We start from the raw sequence: 21,768 nt of genomic DNA, 5'->3' as shown, positions 1-21,768 counted from the left end.
TGTTTGAAAACATGCCTTTTTTCAGTCACTAAGGATATTCTGGATCTAATATGTCATGCCCAGCAAGAAGACTGTGAACTAGCCCATCTTTCATTGGCCTAAATGTTCAAAGTAAAGTTTATGATCAAAGTACAACATATTATCTTGAGATTCATTTTCTTGTGGGTAATCACAATAGAAATGGGTGCCATGGTAACATAGCAGTTAGAACGACGCTATTACAACTTGGGGCATTTGGGAGTTTAATTCCGGTGCCTTTCTATAAGGAGTCCCTGTATGCCCTCCACATGGGTTTTCTCTGGGTGCTCTGGTTTCCTCCCACAGTCCAAAGATGTCCTGGGTAAGTTAATTGGTCATTATAAATTACCCTGTGATTAAAGTTGGGGTTAATCAAGGTTGTGGAGTTGTTGGGATGGCACGGCTCCTTGGGCCAGAAGGCCCTACTCAATACTGCATTGCTGAATAAGTTTTTAAACTTATTGGAAAAACTACATACAAAGACACACAAACAACCAATGTGCAAAAAATTATAATCAATAAGTAATAAATATTGAAAATGAGTCGTATAGTCATTGAAAGTGAGTCATAAGTTGTAGAATCAGTCAGCAGATAGTTCATATACATTAGCTTCCACGTTCAGTCTGAGGAAGGAGAGACATTGCAGGATAGTCTGCAAATTTATGATCCATTGTCCTCACAGGAATGCAGGCTTGAATGCATGTGTAAACATTGGGTAAAGACTAAATCTTGCTTTATTTCCTTCATGGTCAACTGTCATTGCAAATACTTGCTTTTTATCATGACTCAATGGCCACTTACTAAGCCATAAGTTATTGGTGATAAGAAAGGTTACCAAATTCTAATGGTTTAAACAAAATAAATTAGGTGTTGATATTGTGGAACAACTTTCAATGTATCTTACGAATCTATCAATTAACTCAGCAGTATTTCTGAAGCTGCATTTCTAACGTTGTTGATTTTCATTTCCAATGGCAGACGAGGAGGAACAAGACCTTCCAGAGGCTGTGAACAATCCCGCTGTATTTGAAAAGCGGCGCTTTGCAGAAAATGGTTTGTAACTCTCTGATACCAGAGTAAGCCTGGGTTTTAATGGGCCCTGGAAGGAATCCTGATTAGAAAACTTAATGCAATAATGCAAAATCATTGTATGGTGTGCCCTGGCCTTTTTACAAGTGCATTACTTGATAAAACTTGAACTTGTATCGATGTTGGGTGAAATAGAAGGAAGAGATTCAGACTAGTATTTCTTAAAGTTGAAATGCAACTTGTTTAGATTACTTTTATTATTTCAAACATTCTGGGGAGGGGTGGGGAAGTTTCGTTTACCTCTGTACATTTTTTGTATATTTTGTACTTTTGAAGATTTTATGGACAAAATTTAGTTATTTTGAACGGTTGAGTTCACTAAATCAATACACAAAATCGGCAACTTAACTGAATCAGCAGTAATCTGCTATTTTCCAGTTAATCAAAGTAACATTGGAAAAATTGTCTGTTTGAAATCTACTCTATTAAAAAGATAACTACAGCTAAATAATCATTTTGCCTTGTACAGCTGATTATCAGATTTAGTATTGCCTTGTTCTGTGAAAGCAGTGAATATTGTCTTGGTTCTATGGAAGAAGTGATGAGAATCTATTGAATGCATTCTGAAGTTTTAACAAACAAGGTGCCCTTATACAGTAGATATATCTAGTAATTTATAATGGAGCAAATGAAATTAACCGAACTGTCTTCAACAGTAGTATTGTTTGGGTATTGATTTCTGCGTGCATTCCTTTTGTTGCTTCCAACGATTTGTGTACTGCAATGTAAATAAATTCCAGGGAGAGTCATGAAACCTGGACAGTGCTACCTGCAGTTTGGGTATAGTGCTGGCAGTTTGCTGAACCTGGGAGCTGCAATGCATCGGAACCCTATAGCAGATAACGGACCATCAACCATCTTGAAAACACTGGTACAGAATGACATGCGTGTCAGTTGAAATTGTTGCTTGGTGGACAGAGAACTACGGGCATTTTAAAAAGGATTAAATGATGGACGTTGCCTGTCCAGTGAAAATTAGCTGTCACATCTGTAGCACTTAATAAAATACAAACCAAACACTACATGGTGTTTTGGGTATGGTCTTTGTTCTTCCTAGAAACAGTTAGCCAATCTTGTTGGAATGAACACTGCAGCTGTAGTCATCTATATATAATGGCAGTAAAATGTTGCACTGGCTCTTTTTAAAATGTGTGGTTTTTATAAATTGTTTAAATGTATAACCCTCTAATCTACTGTTGAAACATGTCAGAAAAAGCAAATGTATTACTGCAATATCAAATCTTGTTTAGAGTTGGAATGTTAAATATTAGGTAAGAATTTGATTGTAAAGTTTATACTTTGGGAAGATGGATAAGAGCAAAAATTTGGATTTTAGAAATATCAAATCTTAGCATAAATTGTTTTAAAAAAGGTTTATTTCAGTCTTTATGAATGTTCTAACTTTAAATGGGGTGAGGTAGTCTTCAATAGATTCTGTGAAATGTGGGATCCCTCAACATATTGAGTGGATATTGGAACACTGTTTTAAATAAATTATTAACAAAAACAGAAGTGAATTTTACAACTCATTTTTGACAGAACTCCTGACCAATCAGTTTCTTCATTTCATTTCAAGTTCACTTCAACTTGATTCCTGATATTTAATCTGTAACTATCACATGTAGTCAGGAATCAGCGTGGTTCGCTCTCTACACAGGTTTTTTTTAAAAGAGCAGGCGAGGGCTGATTCCTTTCCCAGGTGAAATGTAATGGGTTTTGTGCTTCTGAGATGTTACACCATGTTGTGAAGCTTTAAAATACGTGCATGGTTCCTGTTCTTCTAACATGTTTACAAAACTTTGAATAAACAGTTTCTTTGAGTTAACGTGGAAAATATTTGTGAAATACCATTAATTTAAACAAAATTTGGATTAACTACAGGGTAAGGCAGACTTTTCGATTACTAGTCCATTGGGATAAGCAGAAGCTTCTATTCTCCACCTAGAGATGAGAGTTACTGTGATAGCAAATAACTAAAATCCGCAGTAAAGAACCAGTATCAACAAAGGAACTATTGAATGGATTGGTTTTAAAACTTTGTTTGGTTCATTGGCGTTCAGGGAAGGAGGACTGCTGTCCTGGACCCATGCTGGGCTTGTGTGTAACTTTAGGCATTGTGGTTGACTTTAAATTTAGTCTGAAGTTTAACTGAATGTAGGGAGAATAAAATGGGCTTGGGTAGGATTCATGCAAAAATGGGTGACTGATGGTTGGGTTGGACTTTGTACTGAAGGGCCTGTTCCTCTTCTATATCTCTGATTCTCTGAAATTGTCTATCAAATCCAAGTAATTTCTCTCCTCTGTGCTGTGTTTAAGGAAAGCACCAAAATCGCTCTCAATGCATGGTTCAATTTGGGAACAGCAATATCCATGTGAATAAATCTTCAGGGGAGTGGAACTTAACAGTTTATTGTTACTGTGATATATTAGGTGTGGCATAAATCAGACAATGAGAAATGCTTGGAACAGGACTATCACAGTATAATCACGGGAAATGTTAACCTTCATAAAAATTGGACAAAATATTTGCTGCAGTGAGGAGGGAGATAAATTTGCATGAGATTCTTGATCATACATTGAGGAAGCAGCTAAGGAAAGCTATTTTGGATATTGTACACTGCAAAAGAATTCATTGATTCTATCAGGGATCTTTGGGGAAGAGAGACGATAAGATTGAATTTAAGCTCGTAAAATTCTATGACAGACTAAGATCTCAAACTAAAAGAAAATTATGAAGGAATGGGGCTTGACTATGATTGGGATACAGTGTTTTGTGAACAGTGGATGGTTAGCATTTAAAGGAACTGTGATAGTTATAAAAGTAACAACTGTGGCTAATGAGAGAAATTAAAGATGGTATTAATTTTTTTTTAAAGTTTGCCAGTTATAGCAGTAGGCCGGATGATCAGGAACATCTTAGAACACAGCAGAGGACCAAAGAAATCAATAAAGGCATTTTTAAATAAAGGAAGATTAGTAGTAAAGACAAACTCATGCAATCACTTATAGGTAGGTAAAAATAGCATGACAAGCAGGAGCAAACATGGAGCCATTACAGAGAATTTATATTGGCATGTAAGGAAATGACAGAGGATATAAAACTATTACTTCTGCCTTTAACAGACTATGCAAAACCTGCCAGGTATATAGAATAGAGTCTAGTGAGATAAACTAGAGAATATTGAGTTTAGAAGCTGCTACACACAAACACCTGTTGAACTGCACTGAGTGGTGACCTTAGAGATGCTCTCATTCTTAGATTCTGTGGTATAGAATGTAGCAAATATGACCATGCTGTGCAAATAAAGGAGAAGAAACGGATTTATTTATCTGTTGGTCTAGTGTGATAAGGAGGGAAAACACTTGAATCTTAAAGATGCATGAACAGAATAAACATGGAAGAAAAATCTTGTTTAATTCAGATTCATGTATTTATCACTAATAACAAAACAATGAAATGTGCTGTTTGCATCCACAACCAACATAACCCAAGGATGTGCTGGGGAGGACTACAAGTGTTGCCACATTCTGGCACCAACACAGCATGCCCATCATGTTTAGCAGCAGCAAAACAAGTCCCTTTCCTCCCTCTCATTCACAGCCCTTCAACCACAGGACATGACACCTCTGGGCCTCTAGCCTACATTGGACTAGCAGACATCGTGCCTCCAACTTCCCTTGTGGACTCAGACCCAGGGCTCAACCATGGTCCTTAACTTCCAGACTTCCTATCAGCCTTTGGACTTTGATCATTGCTATCGACTTGCAGAACTTGCTGATGACAGGACCCCAAACTCCAAACTTACTGGCTAGTGTACCTTAGGCCTGCACAGACCTCCGATCCTATGGGGGACTTGCCCTTGTCTTCGTGTTCACTGGTCTTCGTCCATAGTGCCTACTGGCCTGACATCCATCCATTCATAACCTTTCAGCACTGAGCAGAACAATGATACCTACATAGTTGGTCTTTGAGGTAATCTTACTAAAGATTACAAAAAATCTTAAATGGCTTGGGAGGAGGAGAGGTATACTTCACTTCTAGAATATTCTCAATAATTTAAGAACTTGACTCAGACTTTTTTTCTGCCTCATTAGTGGATGGCAAATTGGAGAGGAACATGGGTCAGTGGGAAAATGGATGATGCTGAGGATGTGTCAAATTTGTGGCTCAAGAAATGAGGAAACGTGAACTTATCCCTACTACTTTATTCCCGGCATTGAACTTCAAGTCACAAGGATGAAGAGGCAAATCCAGCTCTGGGAATGAAGTGAAACTATTAGTTGCTGCAGAGGTCTGTTTAAAATGTAAGAGGTAGATCATAATCCTATATGGGGGGAGGAATTGAAATATAAATCACTACAGGATGGTTTGGGGAAATAACCTTACAAACTCAATACAAGGTACTCTCCAGGAGCTGGAATTTGTGCATATTTCTGTAGGACTGCAGAGAGCTTCATTCTCAATCCTGCTGCCTTATAAAGCCTGGGAATAGTGAAATGTGACACCAAGGTGTGCCCTGTTGTTACCCAAACTCTAAAGATAGTCTTTCTATTGTTTTCCAATATGTTGCTGTTGGAAAATCCTTAAGTTTCTCAAAGTACATTCCCACTTGAGATTTCTTAGCTTTTCCCAAAAAATGTCTAACAATCTTACTAGCATGTGCACCCTCCAACCCCCTTTTATTGATCTCTCAAGCATGATTTTTGATCTAATTTATTCAAAAGCCCATTGTGTTGTTGTATAGTGATCCCATGTTGTATGTCTGTGTTCAAAACTGCTAACTTCTGGCATAACTCAAATTCTCTTCCAACAAAATTATAAATTGCTCTATTTCAAATGTGTAATGTTAATGGGAGAGGCTCAAAGGCTAAAATATTTGCTTCTGACTAGTTAAAATTTTCATTGAGGATTCTAGAGAAGTTATTTAGCAGGGAAAGCTTATATTTCTGGGGCCAAGATTTTTGTACAAACACATTTTCTAGTTAGTAAATTGTAATTAGCAGTGTCAGAGGTGTTGGTACTGGGGACTTCTTACCTACGTAAATAACTTGGATGAATGCACACAAAGCTGGAGGAACTTGGCAAATCATTCAGCATTCATGGAGGGGAATATTTATTTTGTGTCTTTAGCATAGCTCAAGGCTCTACACAGTATATAGGACAGTTGGAACTGAGTCACAAGAAAGCTTTTAAACAATAGTTCGAACCAAAGTACATTTATTTAGGAGAGTCTCAAAGGAGATAACTTCAGAGTTTAGGATTTTGACATCTGAGGACAGGTCCACTAATGATGGAGAAATTAACATTGAGGATAACCAATTGGTACAAGTACAGCAACTTAAGTCTGCTGGCTTTTGGAGGGACAAATTTAGCATCTTGATTATGTTGTGAACATGTGCCCATGTAGCCTTCACAATTTGTTTTCTTAAGTTTGCAATGGGATGGCAGTGCCCGGTTTGTCCACCCCACAAGTTCACGGCTGGCCAAATAGAAAAGCTGGAGATTACAGAAATGGGAGGCAGAGATCATGGGGGGGAGGGGGTGGAAACAAGGGAAACATATTGAGTTTAACCTATTGTTTAGCTGGGAATTAAAGTGGGTCGGAAAGCACAGGACATGGCCAGCAAATGTTTGGATGATCTCACACTTGTTGAATAGATTAAGGGAGTCTGTCCAGGAGCACTTGGAATAGTTGAGTCTAGAAGGATCAAAGATCTGGGTGTCAGCCAGGAAATCCAGACTCCAACCCAGATGACAGGTAGACATAAGGAAATTATTAACTAAATGTCTGTTCAAATTTTTTCTGGTTTTAACTGATTTTAAACCAAAGATGTAAATGGAAATTGTGTTTGTGCCAGGAAAAAATGGCAAAGACACAGAATTTACATTTTAATTAATTTGGTTTAAGAATTGTGCATGTAGCTTCAGTGAATGACTGACCAGTCCCATCTGGTGTGATGGTAGCAGGATAGAGTAAATGGATAGGCAAAAACAAGGACAAAAACACAAAGATTTTGTTAAATAATGAGGTTTGAACCAGTCAGTAAATTATACTGAGCTGTCACTTATGTAGTTTCTGGTAAAACTATCTGCACAAAGAAATTATATCTACTAGAGCAGTACAGCTGTCACTAAAGGAACTCAAAAAAAAAGCAGTGATGAAGAGAAACTATACACAGGCAGTTGAAGTACATCAAAACGGGTCCCTTGGTATTGCCTTGAATAAGTTCCTGCAGCAAAAACTCTGCCACGTGTATGCCAAATGCGAGTTCAGTAACAGTTGCTAACTACCCTTTAACCAACAGGCTCCTGAACCAGTGTGGATAACTCACTCACCTCAACACTGAACTAATCACCAAACACAAAGGACTCTACAACTCAATTTGTTTGTTTATTTTTCTTTTGTATTTGTACACTGCTTTTTCACATTGGTTGCTTGTCAATCTTTGTGTATTGTTTTATTGATTCCATTGTATTTTTGTTCTACTGCAAATTCTTGCGAAAACAGAATCTCAAGGTTGTATAGTGTGACATACGTGTATTCTGATAATAAATTTATTTTGAACTTTGCAGTAAGAATTTACCGGAAGTTTTGGAAATAACTATGGGAAGCCAGCTGAGTATTTAATAAAAACGAGTTGGCCTGAGATAATGGTGATTCAGCTTCAACTGTTTGAATGTTGGAATGGGAAGAACTCTAATGATTGATATGGACACACAAGTGCACTTCGTATTCTCTGGCAATATTGTTTGAAAAGATTCTGAACACATTTTTTTAAAAAATGGGCTGACATATATGCTGATTCTGCAGCTTATAAGGTGAAGCTTTTCCATGATCTTTAATCATTCAAATTGAACCACTTGATCATTTCCAAAGGGAAAAAAGAAACTATTTGGCCAGGTTAACTTCATGATGAGGAATGCCATCCTTGTAATGAAAATATAAAATGGTGGAATCACTTAGCAGTTCAGGCAGTACAAGGGGATAGAAAGTAACTTAATATCTCAGGATGATTCATGAGAAACTTATTTTAAAAAAAGAGCAATGTAAAACTCTCTAGACAGTTTCCAATACCTACATTTTTTTTGCTTTTTGATCAATATCGTCCTTGAAATTGAGCCAATTAAACTCTTAGAAAGTGAACCAGTTTTATTAATGTGCACCTCAACAAAAACACTTCAAGGATTATGGGCCTATTAACCTGCTAAATTTCCAAATGTTCAAACTGTGAAACACTAAGTATCTTTTGTCTCTTTTTAGTTCAGTGTTTTCTAGTTAAAGATAACAGTGGGTTATTTATAAAGGCAGTTCCATTTGTGGGTGAAGATTTTAGTGGCCGAGAGAGAGAAACAGCCCATTGATTCCACTCTGACCATCAAACACCCATTTATAATTGGCCATATTATTTGCCAAGGGAACTCTCACATGCAATTGTGGTTGTTGTGTACATCCCTCCCTCTGCCAACCCGACGTCGGCGTGTAACATCATTTACACCATTGGGCACAGGAGTACATTCAGCCAGAGACTCATTCCACCGGGATGCAGCACTGAGCGCCATGGGAAGTCATTCCTGCCTGTGGTCATCAAACTTTGCAGCTCCTCCCTTGGAGGGTCGGATACCCTGGGCCAAAGGGCTGGTCCTGGACTTATTTCCATCTGGCATGGTTTACATATTATTATTTGATTGTTTGTGGTTTTGTATTGCTATGTTTGTACTCTGTTCTTGGTTGGTGCAACTGTAACAAAACCTAATTTCCCTCAGGATCAATAAAGTATGTCTATCTATCTATCTATTTATCCTATCAGTCCCATGATCTATTCTTCCCACATTCTCCTCAAAGCCTCCCAGATTCTATTTACGTTGGCCAATTAACTTCCTAACCTGTATGCCTTCAGGATGTGAGTGTAAACCGGAGCACCAAGATTAAGTCCACACGGTCACAGGAAAAATGTGCAGACTCCACACCGATGGAATCTAAAGCCAGCATTGAACCTGGTTTTCTGAGGCACTGGCTCTACTAGCTGTCCACTGTGCAGCTTCCTTTGACCCGGGTTACTGTGAAAGGTAGGGTCAGCAAGTTCTATGATCCATTGTGCTATAATGTTATTACCAATCATCATTCACACTAATTCCATTAATCAACATTTGTTAATGGAGATCATGGGGAGACAAGTTAGTACAGGAATAGGAAGTCAAATTGAAATGGGTAGCCACTGGGAGATCATGCTTCAATGAGGCCAAACTCAGGTTGAAGGAGCAAAACCTCACATTCTGTTGGGGTAGCCTCCAGCCTGATAGCATAGACATCAATTTCTCTAACTTTGGGTAATTTCTACCTCTTCCCCCTTCTTTCTTCCATTTACCATTCTCGTTAACTTCTCACCCCTTCTCACCTGCCCAACACCTCCTGCTGGTTCCCCTCTTCCTCCCCTTCCATGGTGCCTTCTCCACTCCTATTGGATTCTTTCTTCCTCAGACCTTTACTTGCACCCATCACCTCCCAGCTTCTTACTTCATCCCACCCACCCACTTTCCCCTACATCTGGTTTCACTTACCATCTGTCTGCTTGTACTCCTCCCCCTCCCACCACCTTATTCTGATTTCTGCCCCCTTCCTTTCCAGTCCTGATGAAGGACCTCAGCCCAAAACATCAACTGTTTATTCTCCTCCATAGATGTTGCCTGACTTGCTGAGTTCCTCTGGCATTTTGTGTTTTGCAAGGTAGCCAAATTTGCTTTTTTTTTTGTTGGTACAGCCTGTAGCAAACACAAATGTGGAATATTTCTTCTCATAATCACATTATCAAGAATCTCAAAGCACCAATATCCACAAACTCTTCGAAATTGTATGTTTTAATTTACTGCTGTGGGTTTTCCAGATATTAACTGTGGGCTTGAACATTTTAACTTCGGTTTTATATGTATATATTTAATTTATGTACATAGTATTATGAACACATTTTAATTTTATTTACTGTAAGCATGTAGGCACAAGCAATGTAAAGTTATATTGTAAATAAATATATTTGAATCTGCCAGTGTTATATTTACTGCTTTCGATTTAATTGTGCTTTAAAGAAACTGAAAGTAGTAACTTCTTATGGGTGAAATGTATTAATAACTGAAACCATGCCATTATCAAACACAAAGGACTCAACTTAACCAAAATAAACATAGAAAATTCAAGTCCTAACTGCTGGGACATAAACGTCCAGTTCACAGTTGGTCTTAAATAAATGGTGAGGTGATTTCTTAAAATTACAACTTGGAGAATTAGCAATTGAACTAGTTAATGTCGATTAATATGGAATAGAAGTAAAAATATGGAAGTACAGTTTAAGAAAACAGTGGTATTCAAATTGAACCTCTCTGGTGTACTCAACTTTCCTACATTGTACCGAGGCAAGGGGGACAAATGAATGGTTTGTAAAGGTGCTTTGAACAGAATGGATACGTTAATGTCCTACACCCAACTGTAGGATATATTTCCTGGGCTACTTTCTGATTGACCTATGCAATGTAAAGTGCTAAAGCCTTGCTCAAGAGTTGCCTAGGCTGAATGGTGTGCATCCTTGTAAATGGCGAGACTGGAAAAGTACATCACAAAGAAATATGCCAAAATTCAACATTGAGGCAGGAGCTGAGTAAACCGTATCAAGGTGAAAATTGTAGTGATACTATAAGTAGCAGTTCCTTTGAAAACTTCCAACAAACAGCATGGACTTGTTTGGCCAAAAGACCTGCTATCATCATCATCATCATGTTCTGAGTCGTACAATGTAGACGATCATAGTCTTCCATTTGTCTTTAATCTGAGAAGTTCTAATAATCTCCAAAACTTTTGCAGTCCATCCCTTAATGTAAACCATGGATGCCATGTGCTGTCGACCGTGACAATTTCTTCCATCACTTTTGCCCATCACTGCAAGAAGGACCTGTTATCTGTTCTGTATTGCTCTAATTAATTCTCAAGGTATTGTGTATTTATGGCAAATAGCTGTTTAGTAGTTAGCTGATTTGGTTATGCCTTTTCACAATGGACTCGCACACTGGGAGGATGAATATACTGACTAAATAGTGAGAAGATATAGGATGGCGGGTCTGTTACCTAGGATAGAGGAGCCTAAAACTAGAGGGCATAGATTTAAGGTTTAAGGAAAGATTTAGTAGGAACCTGAGGGAAAACAGCTGCCAGGGCAAGAGGAAGGCACAATTACGACATTTAAAAGATAGAAAATGTTAGAGGGATATGGACTAAACATAGGCAAGTGTGTCTAGCTTGAATAGACATCTTGGTCGGTATGTATGAAATGGGTGGAAGGGCTGTATAGCTCTATGACATAGTGTACTGAAACCTCCAGAGATGCACAAGTCCAGAATGGGTAATTCTGCTCAGAAAACAGAGAAATTCTGATGAGGCACTCTATTTTAATATTATTAGACAAAACAAATATCCTAAAATTTTTCCTTTATATACAAATCAAAAGGAAATTTGTAAAATATCCAAAAAAAAGCTTTTGCCCTGATATTTCTAGCTTTCCCCAAATGATTTGTCAACAGTAGTGTGACATCATCTAGTGACAGGTAACTGCTCATAATCTCCTCAAATTTACCAAAGGCTGCTTAAAGCAGTTGGAGATAATCTCAAAGTTGAGCTGGCTGGAAAACAATGCGTCAAATTTCATTTGAGAGAACAATTTCTATATTTAAACTACATGCAGCATAATGGCAATATTTCTCAGAACTCTATTTCTCAATTTTCCCACAACAGCAACATTTTTCCAACAGTCTAGTCTCTTTCGGTTTTCTTCCGCTACTTGGGAAAATAATGAACTGCAGTTGGTAAGTGTTACCAAAGGTTCATTTATTATCAAATTATGTATGATGTATACAAGTCAGAGATTCATCTTCTCCCGATAGTCATGAAACAGAAAACCATGCAAGTTGTTCAAAGAAAAACTGCAAACTCCCCCCACAAAAACAAACAAATTGTGCAAATGGCAGTATTACCCCCCCATGTAGCAAATCAAATTGTGCAAATGGCAAGAACATCAATCCCCAAACACTTCCCACACAAAAAAACTAACATCGCTCCAAATGGCAACACGATCAAATCCCCATGCGAGAGGAGTCATGCAAATAGCAACAAGAACATCAACCCCTCCCCACACACAGAAAAACTAAACGTGCAAACAGCAGAACAACAAACCCAATCCCCACCCCCGCACAAAAAATGCTAATGAATCACGCCACATGGCAACAAGAAAGAACGGGCAAAAACACAGAATATAAAACACATAAAACTGAAAGAGTCCAGTGATGTGATGTACAGATTTTATTTTTAACAAAGTACATTTCTACAAAACCCTCATGAAAGGTTGCCCATTGCTGTGAGCAGTTTATGTTGAAAACATCTTTAAGTTAAAGTAAATTATGTTTTGACTATTTTGATCAAGTTCTTTGAAATAATGAAAAGCATTAATGAGAGTATTTAGTGTGGATGATGTAGCAGAGATGGCTAAACCATGTTAAGATTAGAAAACTGAAATGCAAAGGACTAAATAACTAGGGAGATGCAACATGTCCTTAAGACTGAAAAAAGAGGAAAGTAGTAGAATCAGTGTGTTTTCAGACCAGAGGGATAGTTGGGATCCCTGATATTCCTTATCAAGACCGTTGTTTATTTTGGGCACCATCGTAGCGTAGCAGTTAGTGTAACGCTATTACAACTCGGGATATCAGAGTTTGGAGTTCAATTCTGATATCACCCGTGAAAAATATATACACCCTCCCTATGGAATGCATGTTTTTTTTTCTGGGTGCTCTGGTTTCTTCTCACAGTCCAAAGACGTACCGGTTGGTAAGTTCATTGGGCAATGTAAATTGGCCCATGATTAAGCTAAGGTTAAATCAGGGATTGCTCACTGGTGCAGCTTGAAGGGCCTATTCTGCACTATATCTCTATAAATAAATAAACTAATGATCTAGCCATCTATATAGGCCATAATTTCTAAGTTTGTATATAATCTAAAAGAATATAGAACAGTACAGTGCAATACAGGCCTTTTGACTCATGATATTGTACCAAACATTTTACCTACTCTAAGATCAATCTAATCCTTTCCTTTCACATAGCCCTCCATTTTTTCCTTTATCCATGTGCTTAGCAAATAATCTCTTAAATGCCCCTATTGCATTTGCCTCTACTACCACCCCTAGCAACATATTCTATGTTCTCTGAAGCTGACATGCAAGCAGCCTTCAGGAGGGTGAACTCACAAGAAACATCTGGCCCAACCAGGGTACCTGTTATGTACCCCTAGGGGTCATATTTTTTATGGACTATACCTTTAAAAAGAGAGAGAGAGGGAAAGACTGCTTTGAGATGGTGTTATGGTTTCTCTGCAGCATGTTTACACGTTTGCAAGGACACTGCCAGCTTCTGTGTTCTTACAGAGAGAGAAGGGAGGAGCTACTTGATGGACAGCTAGTGTTCAGCATGGTGAGATAACTAGAAAGTCAGCTGATAGACTCAGGAACACATGGTTTTGGACACTGGACGAGCTTTGTTGTGCCCACAGAAAGGTGGGTTTTGGAGGATCGATCAGGAGAATTGATCAGTGGCTCTCGCAGTGTGGAAAAGGTGTGACCGGTGGGGAGTTATTCGTGTGCCCAACCCTCGCCTGGGTTGATAATTCCACCACAGAAGAACAGTCCCCTTTGTTGTGGTCACATTCAGTGACTTTAAAGGAAGAGAAGAGAGGAGAGATAGGTTTGAAACAGAAGAAACCTAGTGACAAAGGGGTCACTGTTTGGACTCCCTCTCTAAGTAGCCCGTAAGGGTGTGTTTGAGTTCCATTCGAATATGAAGGTGTGACTGTCACATGGCTAATCCACAAGAGTGGGTTCTCTGATGAGGGGAGTACCTTTGTGAATACCACTTGTGTGTTACCCTTGTTTGGGTGTGGTAGTTCACTGAAGAAAGGCACCCCTGTGGCAAATCACTGTTGGAGTTATTTCATATGTCGTGGAACTGGATAAGTGGCTATCACATTGTATGTTTGGGGTTGGTTCCCTTGAAGAGGGTCCCCTTAGTAATAAGCTACTGTTGGTGATAATCCACATGTGGATTCTGTTTGAGTATCCTGTGGCCACCACTTTGGTATGACCCGTAGCTGAATTCGGGTGTGGTACCACTTGTGTTGAAAGGATATTCATTGAAGATCACTGTTGGTGATATTTCGTGTGGAGTGGAACAACTTCGGAGATAAAACCTACCCTATTGTTATTTTGTATTGCTGTCGTGGAATCTGTGGAATATCGACGTAATTGCCTTCTCTCGACATTTACCCTGGATTACAAATATCTCTGTCCATCACTACTCAACTGAATACCACGAACTGAACTAAACTTTACTCATCACCGTAAGACTGTATCCATTTACCCCTAGGCTTGAAGAAGCTTGGTTTCTATATTTCCACACTTATAAATATATATAATCATTGCTAACCTGTTGGATATATCTGCATTTATATTACTGTATTGCGTAGTTACTAATAAATAATATTAGTGAATAGCAATATCAGACTCCAAAGTGTTTTGTATTTCTGCTGGTTCTTTAACCCGTTACGGGGTACGTGACACTAAAGACATACGCAGATCAATTGATTGGAGTGTTCACTGAGATCTTTAACCTCTCGCTTCAGCAGTCTGAGGTCCCCACTTGCTTCAAGCAGACTTCATTATTTACCGGTGCCTAAGAAGAACATGGTAACCTGCTTCAATGACTATTGTCCTGTAGCACTTACGTCTCATAATGAAGTGTCTAGAGAGGTTGGTGATGAAATATATCAACTCCTGCCTGAGAAAAGATTTGGATCCAGTCCAACTTGCCTACCAGAGCAACAGGTCTACAGCAGATACCACCTCATTGGCTCTTCACTCAATGCTGGAACATCTGGACACAAAGTTGCATACTTCAGGATGTTCTTTATCGACTATAGCTCAGCTTTCAATACCACCATCCCCTCAAAACTAATCAATAAGCTACAATCCTCCTTGTGCAAGTGGATCCTCAAATTTCTCACTTGCAGACCCCAGTCAGTTCAGATTGGCAACAACATCTACTCCACAACCTTCATCAGCAAAGGTGATGGCTGTGTGCTTAGCCACCTGCTCTGTTCACTTTACACATGACTGTGTGGCTAAGCACAGCTCCAATACCATATTTTAAGTTTGCTGACGACACCATTGTTGTAGGCCAAATCAAAGGTGGTGACATATAAGCATATAGGACGGATACTGAAAATCTGGCTAAAAGGTGCCACAACAACCTTTTATTCAATGTCACCTGTGCCTGTGGTGTAGTAGCATCTGCACCAAACTTTGGAGTGAGAGGTCCTGGGTTGGAATTTGGCCGGCTCCTTGCGCGAGTTCCACCCATGCCGGGTTGAACATCGGGCTAGCCACTCGACCTTGTAAAACAGACAAACGCAAAAGAAATGGCAAGGTTGCCACCTGATGCTCCAAAAGGTACAGAGAGGAACAACAACAACTCAATGTCAGCAAGACCAAGGAGCTGATGATTGACTTCAGGAGGAAGCAACTGGAGGTCCAGGAGCCAGTCCTCATCGGAGAATCAGAGGTGGGGAGGGTCAGCAACTTTAAGTTCCTCGGAATTATCGTTTCAGAGGGCCTGTCCTGGGCCCAGCACTTAAGTGCAATTACGAAGAAAGTACAGCACTGCCTCTACCTCCTAAGGACTTTGCAAAGATTCGGCATAACATCTAAAACTTTGACAAACTTCTAGAGGTATGTGGTGGAGAACATATTGAATGGCTGCATCACATCATGGTATGGAAACACCTCGAACGAAAAATCCTACAAAAAGTAGTGGATACAGTCCAGTCCATCACGAGTAAAGCCCTTCCCACCATTGAGCACTTCTACACAAAGCATTGTTGCAGGAAAGCAGCAACCATCATCTGAGATCCCCACCACCCAGGACATGCTCTCTTCTCACTGCTACCATAGGGAAGAAGGTACAGGAACCTTAGGACTCACACCACCCCTCAACCATCAGGCTCTTGAACCAAAGGAGATAACTTCACGTGCCCCATCACTGATATGTTCCCACAACCTATGAATTCACTTTCAAGGAATCATCTAATGTTCTCAATATCTATTGCTTATTTATTATTATTTCTTTATTTTTGTATTTGCCCAAGCTGGTGTGGCCTTTCATTGATTCTATTATGGTTATTATTCTATTATGGATTTATTGAGTATGTCCGCAAGAAAATGAATCTCAGGGCTATATATGGTGACAAATATGTAGATTGATAATTTACTTTGAATTTTGTTCATACAGAACAATTGATTACAGTGCATTAAAGCAACAGCAGAATTCAGAATGAAGTGACAGAGAAAATGCAATGCAGGTAGACAATAAGGTGTAAGGTCATAATGTGGTAGATTGTGAAGTCAAGAGTCCATCTGACTGTACTAGAGAACCATTTGTTAATCTCCGAACAGCATTTAGAAGCTGTGTTTGAGCTTGGTGATACATGCTTTCAGGCTTTAGTATCTTCTGCCCGAGAGGAGAGGAGAAAAGAAAAGACATATTGGCTGAGGTGGATGAAGTCTTCGATTATGCTGACTGCTTTACTTATTAAGTGAGTATAGACAGTGTCTATAGAGAGGAAGTTAGGTTCTGTGATGGGCTCAGTTGTGTCCACAACTCTGCAGTTTCTACTGACAGAACAGCTGCCATACCCAACAATTTCCAGTTTCTGTGGTGCATCAATTAAAAAAAACCGGCAGGATCAACTGGGACATGCCAAATCATTTAGCCTCCTGAGGGAAGAGGTGTTGATGACCTTCCTTGATTGTGGCATCTATGTGGTTGGACCAGGACAGTCTCGGTGATGTTCACTCCTAGGAATATGAAGTTCTCAACCTCAGCACCACCGATGAAGACAAGGGCATGTGCATTCTCTCCCCCCCCACCTTTGCTCAAGTCACTGACCAGCTCTTTTGTTTACTTGACATTGAGGGACATGACACCATGTTACTGAGCTCTCTATCTCCTTTTAGTAATCCAACTCACTTTTTTTTTTGAGATATGGCCCATTATGGTGGCCAAGAAAAAAATGGTAGAGTGAGTTCAAGGAGAAGTCCATTGATAATCCGAAACATGCCATTATAAGGAGGTGGAGGTGTTAGATGGAATGTACAAGGAATTATAAATCCCCAGGGCTGGATGAGATCCATCCCAGGAATTCCAGATTCCCAGACTATAGCTGGAGGAGTGGGGAAGGAATTTTGCACCTTCATTAACATTATTGAGGTGCCAGAAGTATAAAGAAACTTTAATAAGGGCAGCTGGGATAAGTTAGGTAACTACAGGTTTCAGTGGTAGGGAAATTATTTATGACATTTCTAACGGACAGTAATTCTGTGCATTTGGAAAGGCAGGGGTAGTTAGCATGACTAATCCCGTTGGAACCATTTCTACTGACAGGAGAAGAGGCAAAAGCAGGTTACTGGCACCTTAAAATCAGTCGCTCCAGGCAGATGGGTCTCCTCAACCATTGGCGGCTCATCTAGGAGAGGGAAAACTCTGATCTCAAACCTCCGTTGCTTTGCGGCTATACCCACTCATGGGGAAGGCTTCAGGAGTAAACCCCGGGGGAAAATCTGGACCTGGAGTCCCTAAGGCAGTCCTACTTTGAGTTTAACGCTGACTGGCAACTCCTGCGACACCACTGGTACCAAACCGTATCGGTCTTTGCTGTTCCTTTGGGTTCAACTGATATGTGGAAAGGGGGAGCTTTCTACATGGGCTATAGCATGGGCATATCCGGGGATGCAGTGCTGCTGGAGCTCACCGGAGCACTGCTCCGGCACCTGTGTAAAAAAAAAGTCAAAGTAAACAAGTGGGGAATTTAACAGCGGCCGCATATTAAATAGAGGGAATTTTACAGAAGCGGGGGTTGGGGAGAGGGGGTGGTGGCTGGTGGGGAAAATACCACTAATAACATTAGGATATTTGATCGTTTTTGGTGAAGTCCTGGAGCCGTGACTGTTTTGTGAAATTCCTCCTCGCTCGACCTGTTATCCCAGCATACCCTGCCGAAGCCTCCCGCCATTTCACAGATCCCCAGTCTCCCTCCAGCACTCGTTGTTTGAGCATTGTTCGCTGAGAAAATAAAAATCTTAGATCTTTTGAAAAGAGGCATGTTGCTTGCTGAAGTGGGCCGTAAGGTCGGTAAGAACGAATGGAGCATTCGCACAATAAACAGAAAGAAGCTGAAATTCATGGAAGTGTTAGTGCTACCCCTGCAACGGCAAAAGTGGTCTCTCTGGTTTGTGATAAAGTGCTTGCAAAGATTGAGAAAGCATTAAGTGTGCGGCTAGAGGACATGTCACAGAAGCATATCCGTGTTGATGGCAAAATTATGCGTGAAAAAGCACTTAGCCTCTCTGAGCACTACTGTGAGGGGGTTGAGGAGAGCGAGAGGAAGGAGTTTAAGGCTAGTGAGGGATGGCTGGCTAGCTATGTAAAGTGCTACAGCCTCAAGAACTTAAAGACCACGGGAGAATCGGCAGGGCAGATGTACCAAGTATCCTATTATGGAGCCGATTGAAGTACACGCTTGAAGTCTCTCAGAAAAAAAATTGTTGATCACAAACTATCAAAAGCTCACACTGCTGCTCTAAGTGTTGAAAATATAGCTAGTGAAGATGCTCTTGGAAAATTATGTGACACCATGAATGCTTCGCATCTAAAGGCAACTTGTTCAATTTTTCGTTCTGCATATTATTTAGCTCAGAATGACAGACCATACTCTGATCACTTTGGCTTATTGGAACTTCAAAAAAAAAGGTATTGACATTGGAATTGGACTGCATTCCCGCACTAGTGCTACAGGGATAATTAATCACATAGCCATTAATATGAAAAAGAAAATTTGCCAGCATATCAAGCAGATAAATGGCAAATTTTCTGTTCTCATTGATGAATCAACAAGCCTGAGCATTAAGACCACCCTAATAGTTTATTTGAAATGTGAAAGTGATAAGGAAGGGGATCCCCATTTTATGTTTTTAGATCTAATTGAACTGCCTGATCAGAAAGCTGCAACTATTGCTTAGCATCTATTGAACTGTCTCAATAACCATGGGTTTGATGACTCTTACTTGAAACAGAACCTCGTAGCATTTGCCAGTGATGGGGCGAGCATAATGCTTGGTGTCAAATCTGGTGTTGCTACAATTCTCAAGGAACATTACTTTGATGTGATAATTTGGCACTGTCTTAATCACAGATTACAACTTGCAGTAGGTGATTCGGTGAGAGAAGTTCATGGAATAAATCATTTATGGACAAATTGTACTCTGTTTACCACTTCTAAATCAAAAGGAACTGTCTGAATGTGCCTCTCAACCAGAACAATAAATTTGCAAAATAGGCCATGTTCTGGGCACCAGGTGGGTAGCTAGCTCGTTTCGAACAGATTCAGCAGTGTTGCAAAATTATGAAACACTGTGTTTTCATTTTGAAAAAGCAATGAAGGATGAAACAAGATCTGGGAGTGACAGAAAAACCTATGAAGATCTGTTGAAAAGACTCTCTTCAGAACAGTTTCTATTGGACTTAGCTCTAATGTATGACACACTGCATGAACTTGGTTTACTGTCAGAGTGTTTACAGAAACGCACTACGATTGTTTCTGCAGACAAACTGATCCAACGGAGCACAAGATCATTGCACGGACCGAAAGAGCAACCTGGTACAAAAACTCCAGAAGCTCAAGAGGCAGTTGAAAAGGGGAAGTTTGGAGAAATTACCTTAACAAGCAACAACAAAATTGTCTCCATTAATTACCTACAGTTTCTTACTAGTCTTATAAACAATTTGTAGCACCGTATGTTCACAGCAACATCCTTGAAAGGTTCTCAAACTTCTAAACCTTGAAGTGTGTATAAATCCCTGCTAAATGAAATGTGTATCCTTGATAAAGATAACTACCGCCTAATTATGGAGAAGCTGCAATATCATCTCTCTGTAAGAGGTTTAAGCTTTCTTCCTCCTCTGTAATAAATGCCTTTAGAGATTATGTGGAGGATCGTGGACGCCGCATCCCCAAGATTTACGCCCATTACTGAGCTGTTCACAAGCTATTCCTATTAGTACTGCTGAGTGTGAGAGAAGATTCAGTCACATGAACTTGATAACAACAAGAGCACGCTCAAGAATTCTCATAAATCATGTATCATCACTTATGTTTGTTAAACTACACAGACCTCCTCTAGTTCAGTGGAATCCTGAGCCATATGTCACATCATGGCTACGGTACCACAGATCAGCAGATGACACCAGGACAAGAGTTGCTTCAGACCCTCTAACACATATTAAGCCTGATCCTTTGTGGAAATTATTGTGAAACTTCACATTGGTGACATTTGGTAAGTAGGTAACTACTTTCAAATTGGTAAAATACATGATTACTGTCTCTTTCTTTACTTGCTTGATAATTAGTGCAACCGTGCAATACTTTGTCATATTATTAAATTAAGTATTATTTGTTTTATTGTACCAGTTATACACTGAAATGTAGTGATAGGCTATGATCTTGTTAATGTCTTAACTATCACTATATTTCTGTGGAGATCTGGAATTCATATATTTCTTTCATCTTGGTTTAGTGCTTGACATTATAAGAAGCCCTATTCATATATGTCACACCCAATTTGCGTACCTGCTCATCACATGAATGGGGCAAGGAAGTTGCCCAGTACATGAAATGAGCAGGTGCACAAATTGAGTGTGACATATATATATATATATATATTTTGTCAGCTCCGGCATCTAAAAAATTAGCACTGCACCCCTGGGCATATCGTACTGCCCTGGCTTGCCTCGTCAGCTAGGGTGCAACAGCCATGGTCGTCCGCGACCAACTGATGGCCTCCCCCAATACAATATATATATATATATAGTAATAATTATAATTTAAATACGTACTGCAAACTGAGAGAGCCCCTCCCACCAGGTTGCTGACATTTTCGGGAAAAGTCATTGCTTCACATGAGATGCAGAACTATACTTGCCCTGCAGCCGCCACCGAGATGCGGAACAATTTTCTTACCTCCCGCCGTTAAGATAGAGAAGCATCGAAGATAGTTCGGCCCATCGACGCCTGCTGTCAGTCGAATTCGCAGGCTGGGGAAGAGAAGGTGCTGCCGTTTGAAGTTGGCGGGAAGGGGGAGCAGGGGTGCGACCACGGGGAAGGCCGCTGAGTGGCTGACACTGAGGGATGGGGCGGAGTCAGCGTGCGCGCCGCTGGCGTCCCGATGCGCGAGAACGTGCACGCGCTGCATCCGGGTTCCCGGGTCGGGAGCCGTCTCTCCCAGTGTGTGTGCGCGGCGGCGGGAAATGGCGCCCGAATGCTGGCGAGTGTAAACAGCGGGCGAGCGGCGGCGCAGCGACTAGGAGCGGCGCGCAGACCCCGCGGACGGGTAGGTCAGCAGGGGCGGCGGGGCTTGAAGGGGAGTAGGGGGAGGGAAGAGCCCTAGGCTCGGTGTGGATCGACTCCTCGCGCACGGACAGCCTTCCTCAGGCCGCCAACTGACAAAGAGGAGCCCGGCCCACC

At 40.3% G+C, this 21,768-nt stretch overlaps 2 protein-coding genes across 7 annotated transcripts in view; both read left to right on the top strand.

Moving 5' to 3' along the window:
- The window catches only part of golm2 (golgi membrane protein 2), a 92,343-nt gene extending 89,338 nt beyond the window's left edge, over positions 1 to 3,005 (top strand). The window contains exon 11 of one of the 2 annotated variants that reach the window (XM_063066215.1): positions 997 to 3,005. In XM_063066215.1, the coding sequence (XP_062922285.1) occupies positions 997 to 1,079 (83 nt within the window). In that variant the 3' untranslated portion in view covers positions 1,080 to 3,005. The remainder of the gene's footprint in view (positions 1 to 996) is intronic. The other variant, XM_063066216.1, reaches the window with a different exon arrangement.
- Positions 3,006 to 21,496: 18,491 nt separating this feature from the next.
- The window catches only part of LOC134355793 (CTD small phosphatase-like protein 2), a 72,266-nt gene continuing 71,994 nt past the window's right edge, over positions 21,497 to 21,768 (top strand). For all 5 annotated transcript variants that reach the window (XM_063066209.1, XM_063066211.1, XM_063066212.1 and 2 more), the window contains exon 1: positions 21,497 to 21,634. The gene's annotated coding sequence lies outside the window, so the exon portion shown is untranslated. The remainder of the gene's footprint in view (positions 21,635 to 21,768) is intronic.

Source organism: Mobula hypostoma, chromosome 13 (assembly GCF_963921235.1).
Source record: "Mobula hypostoma chromosome 13, sMobHyp1.1, whole genome shotgun sequence".
Taxonomy (NCBI): domain Eukaryota; kingdom Metazoa; phylum Chordata; class Chondrichthyes; order Myliobatiformes; family Myliobatidae; genus Mobula; species Mobula hypostoma.
This window is presented reverse-complemented; position numbering and strand designations above follow the sequence as displayed.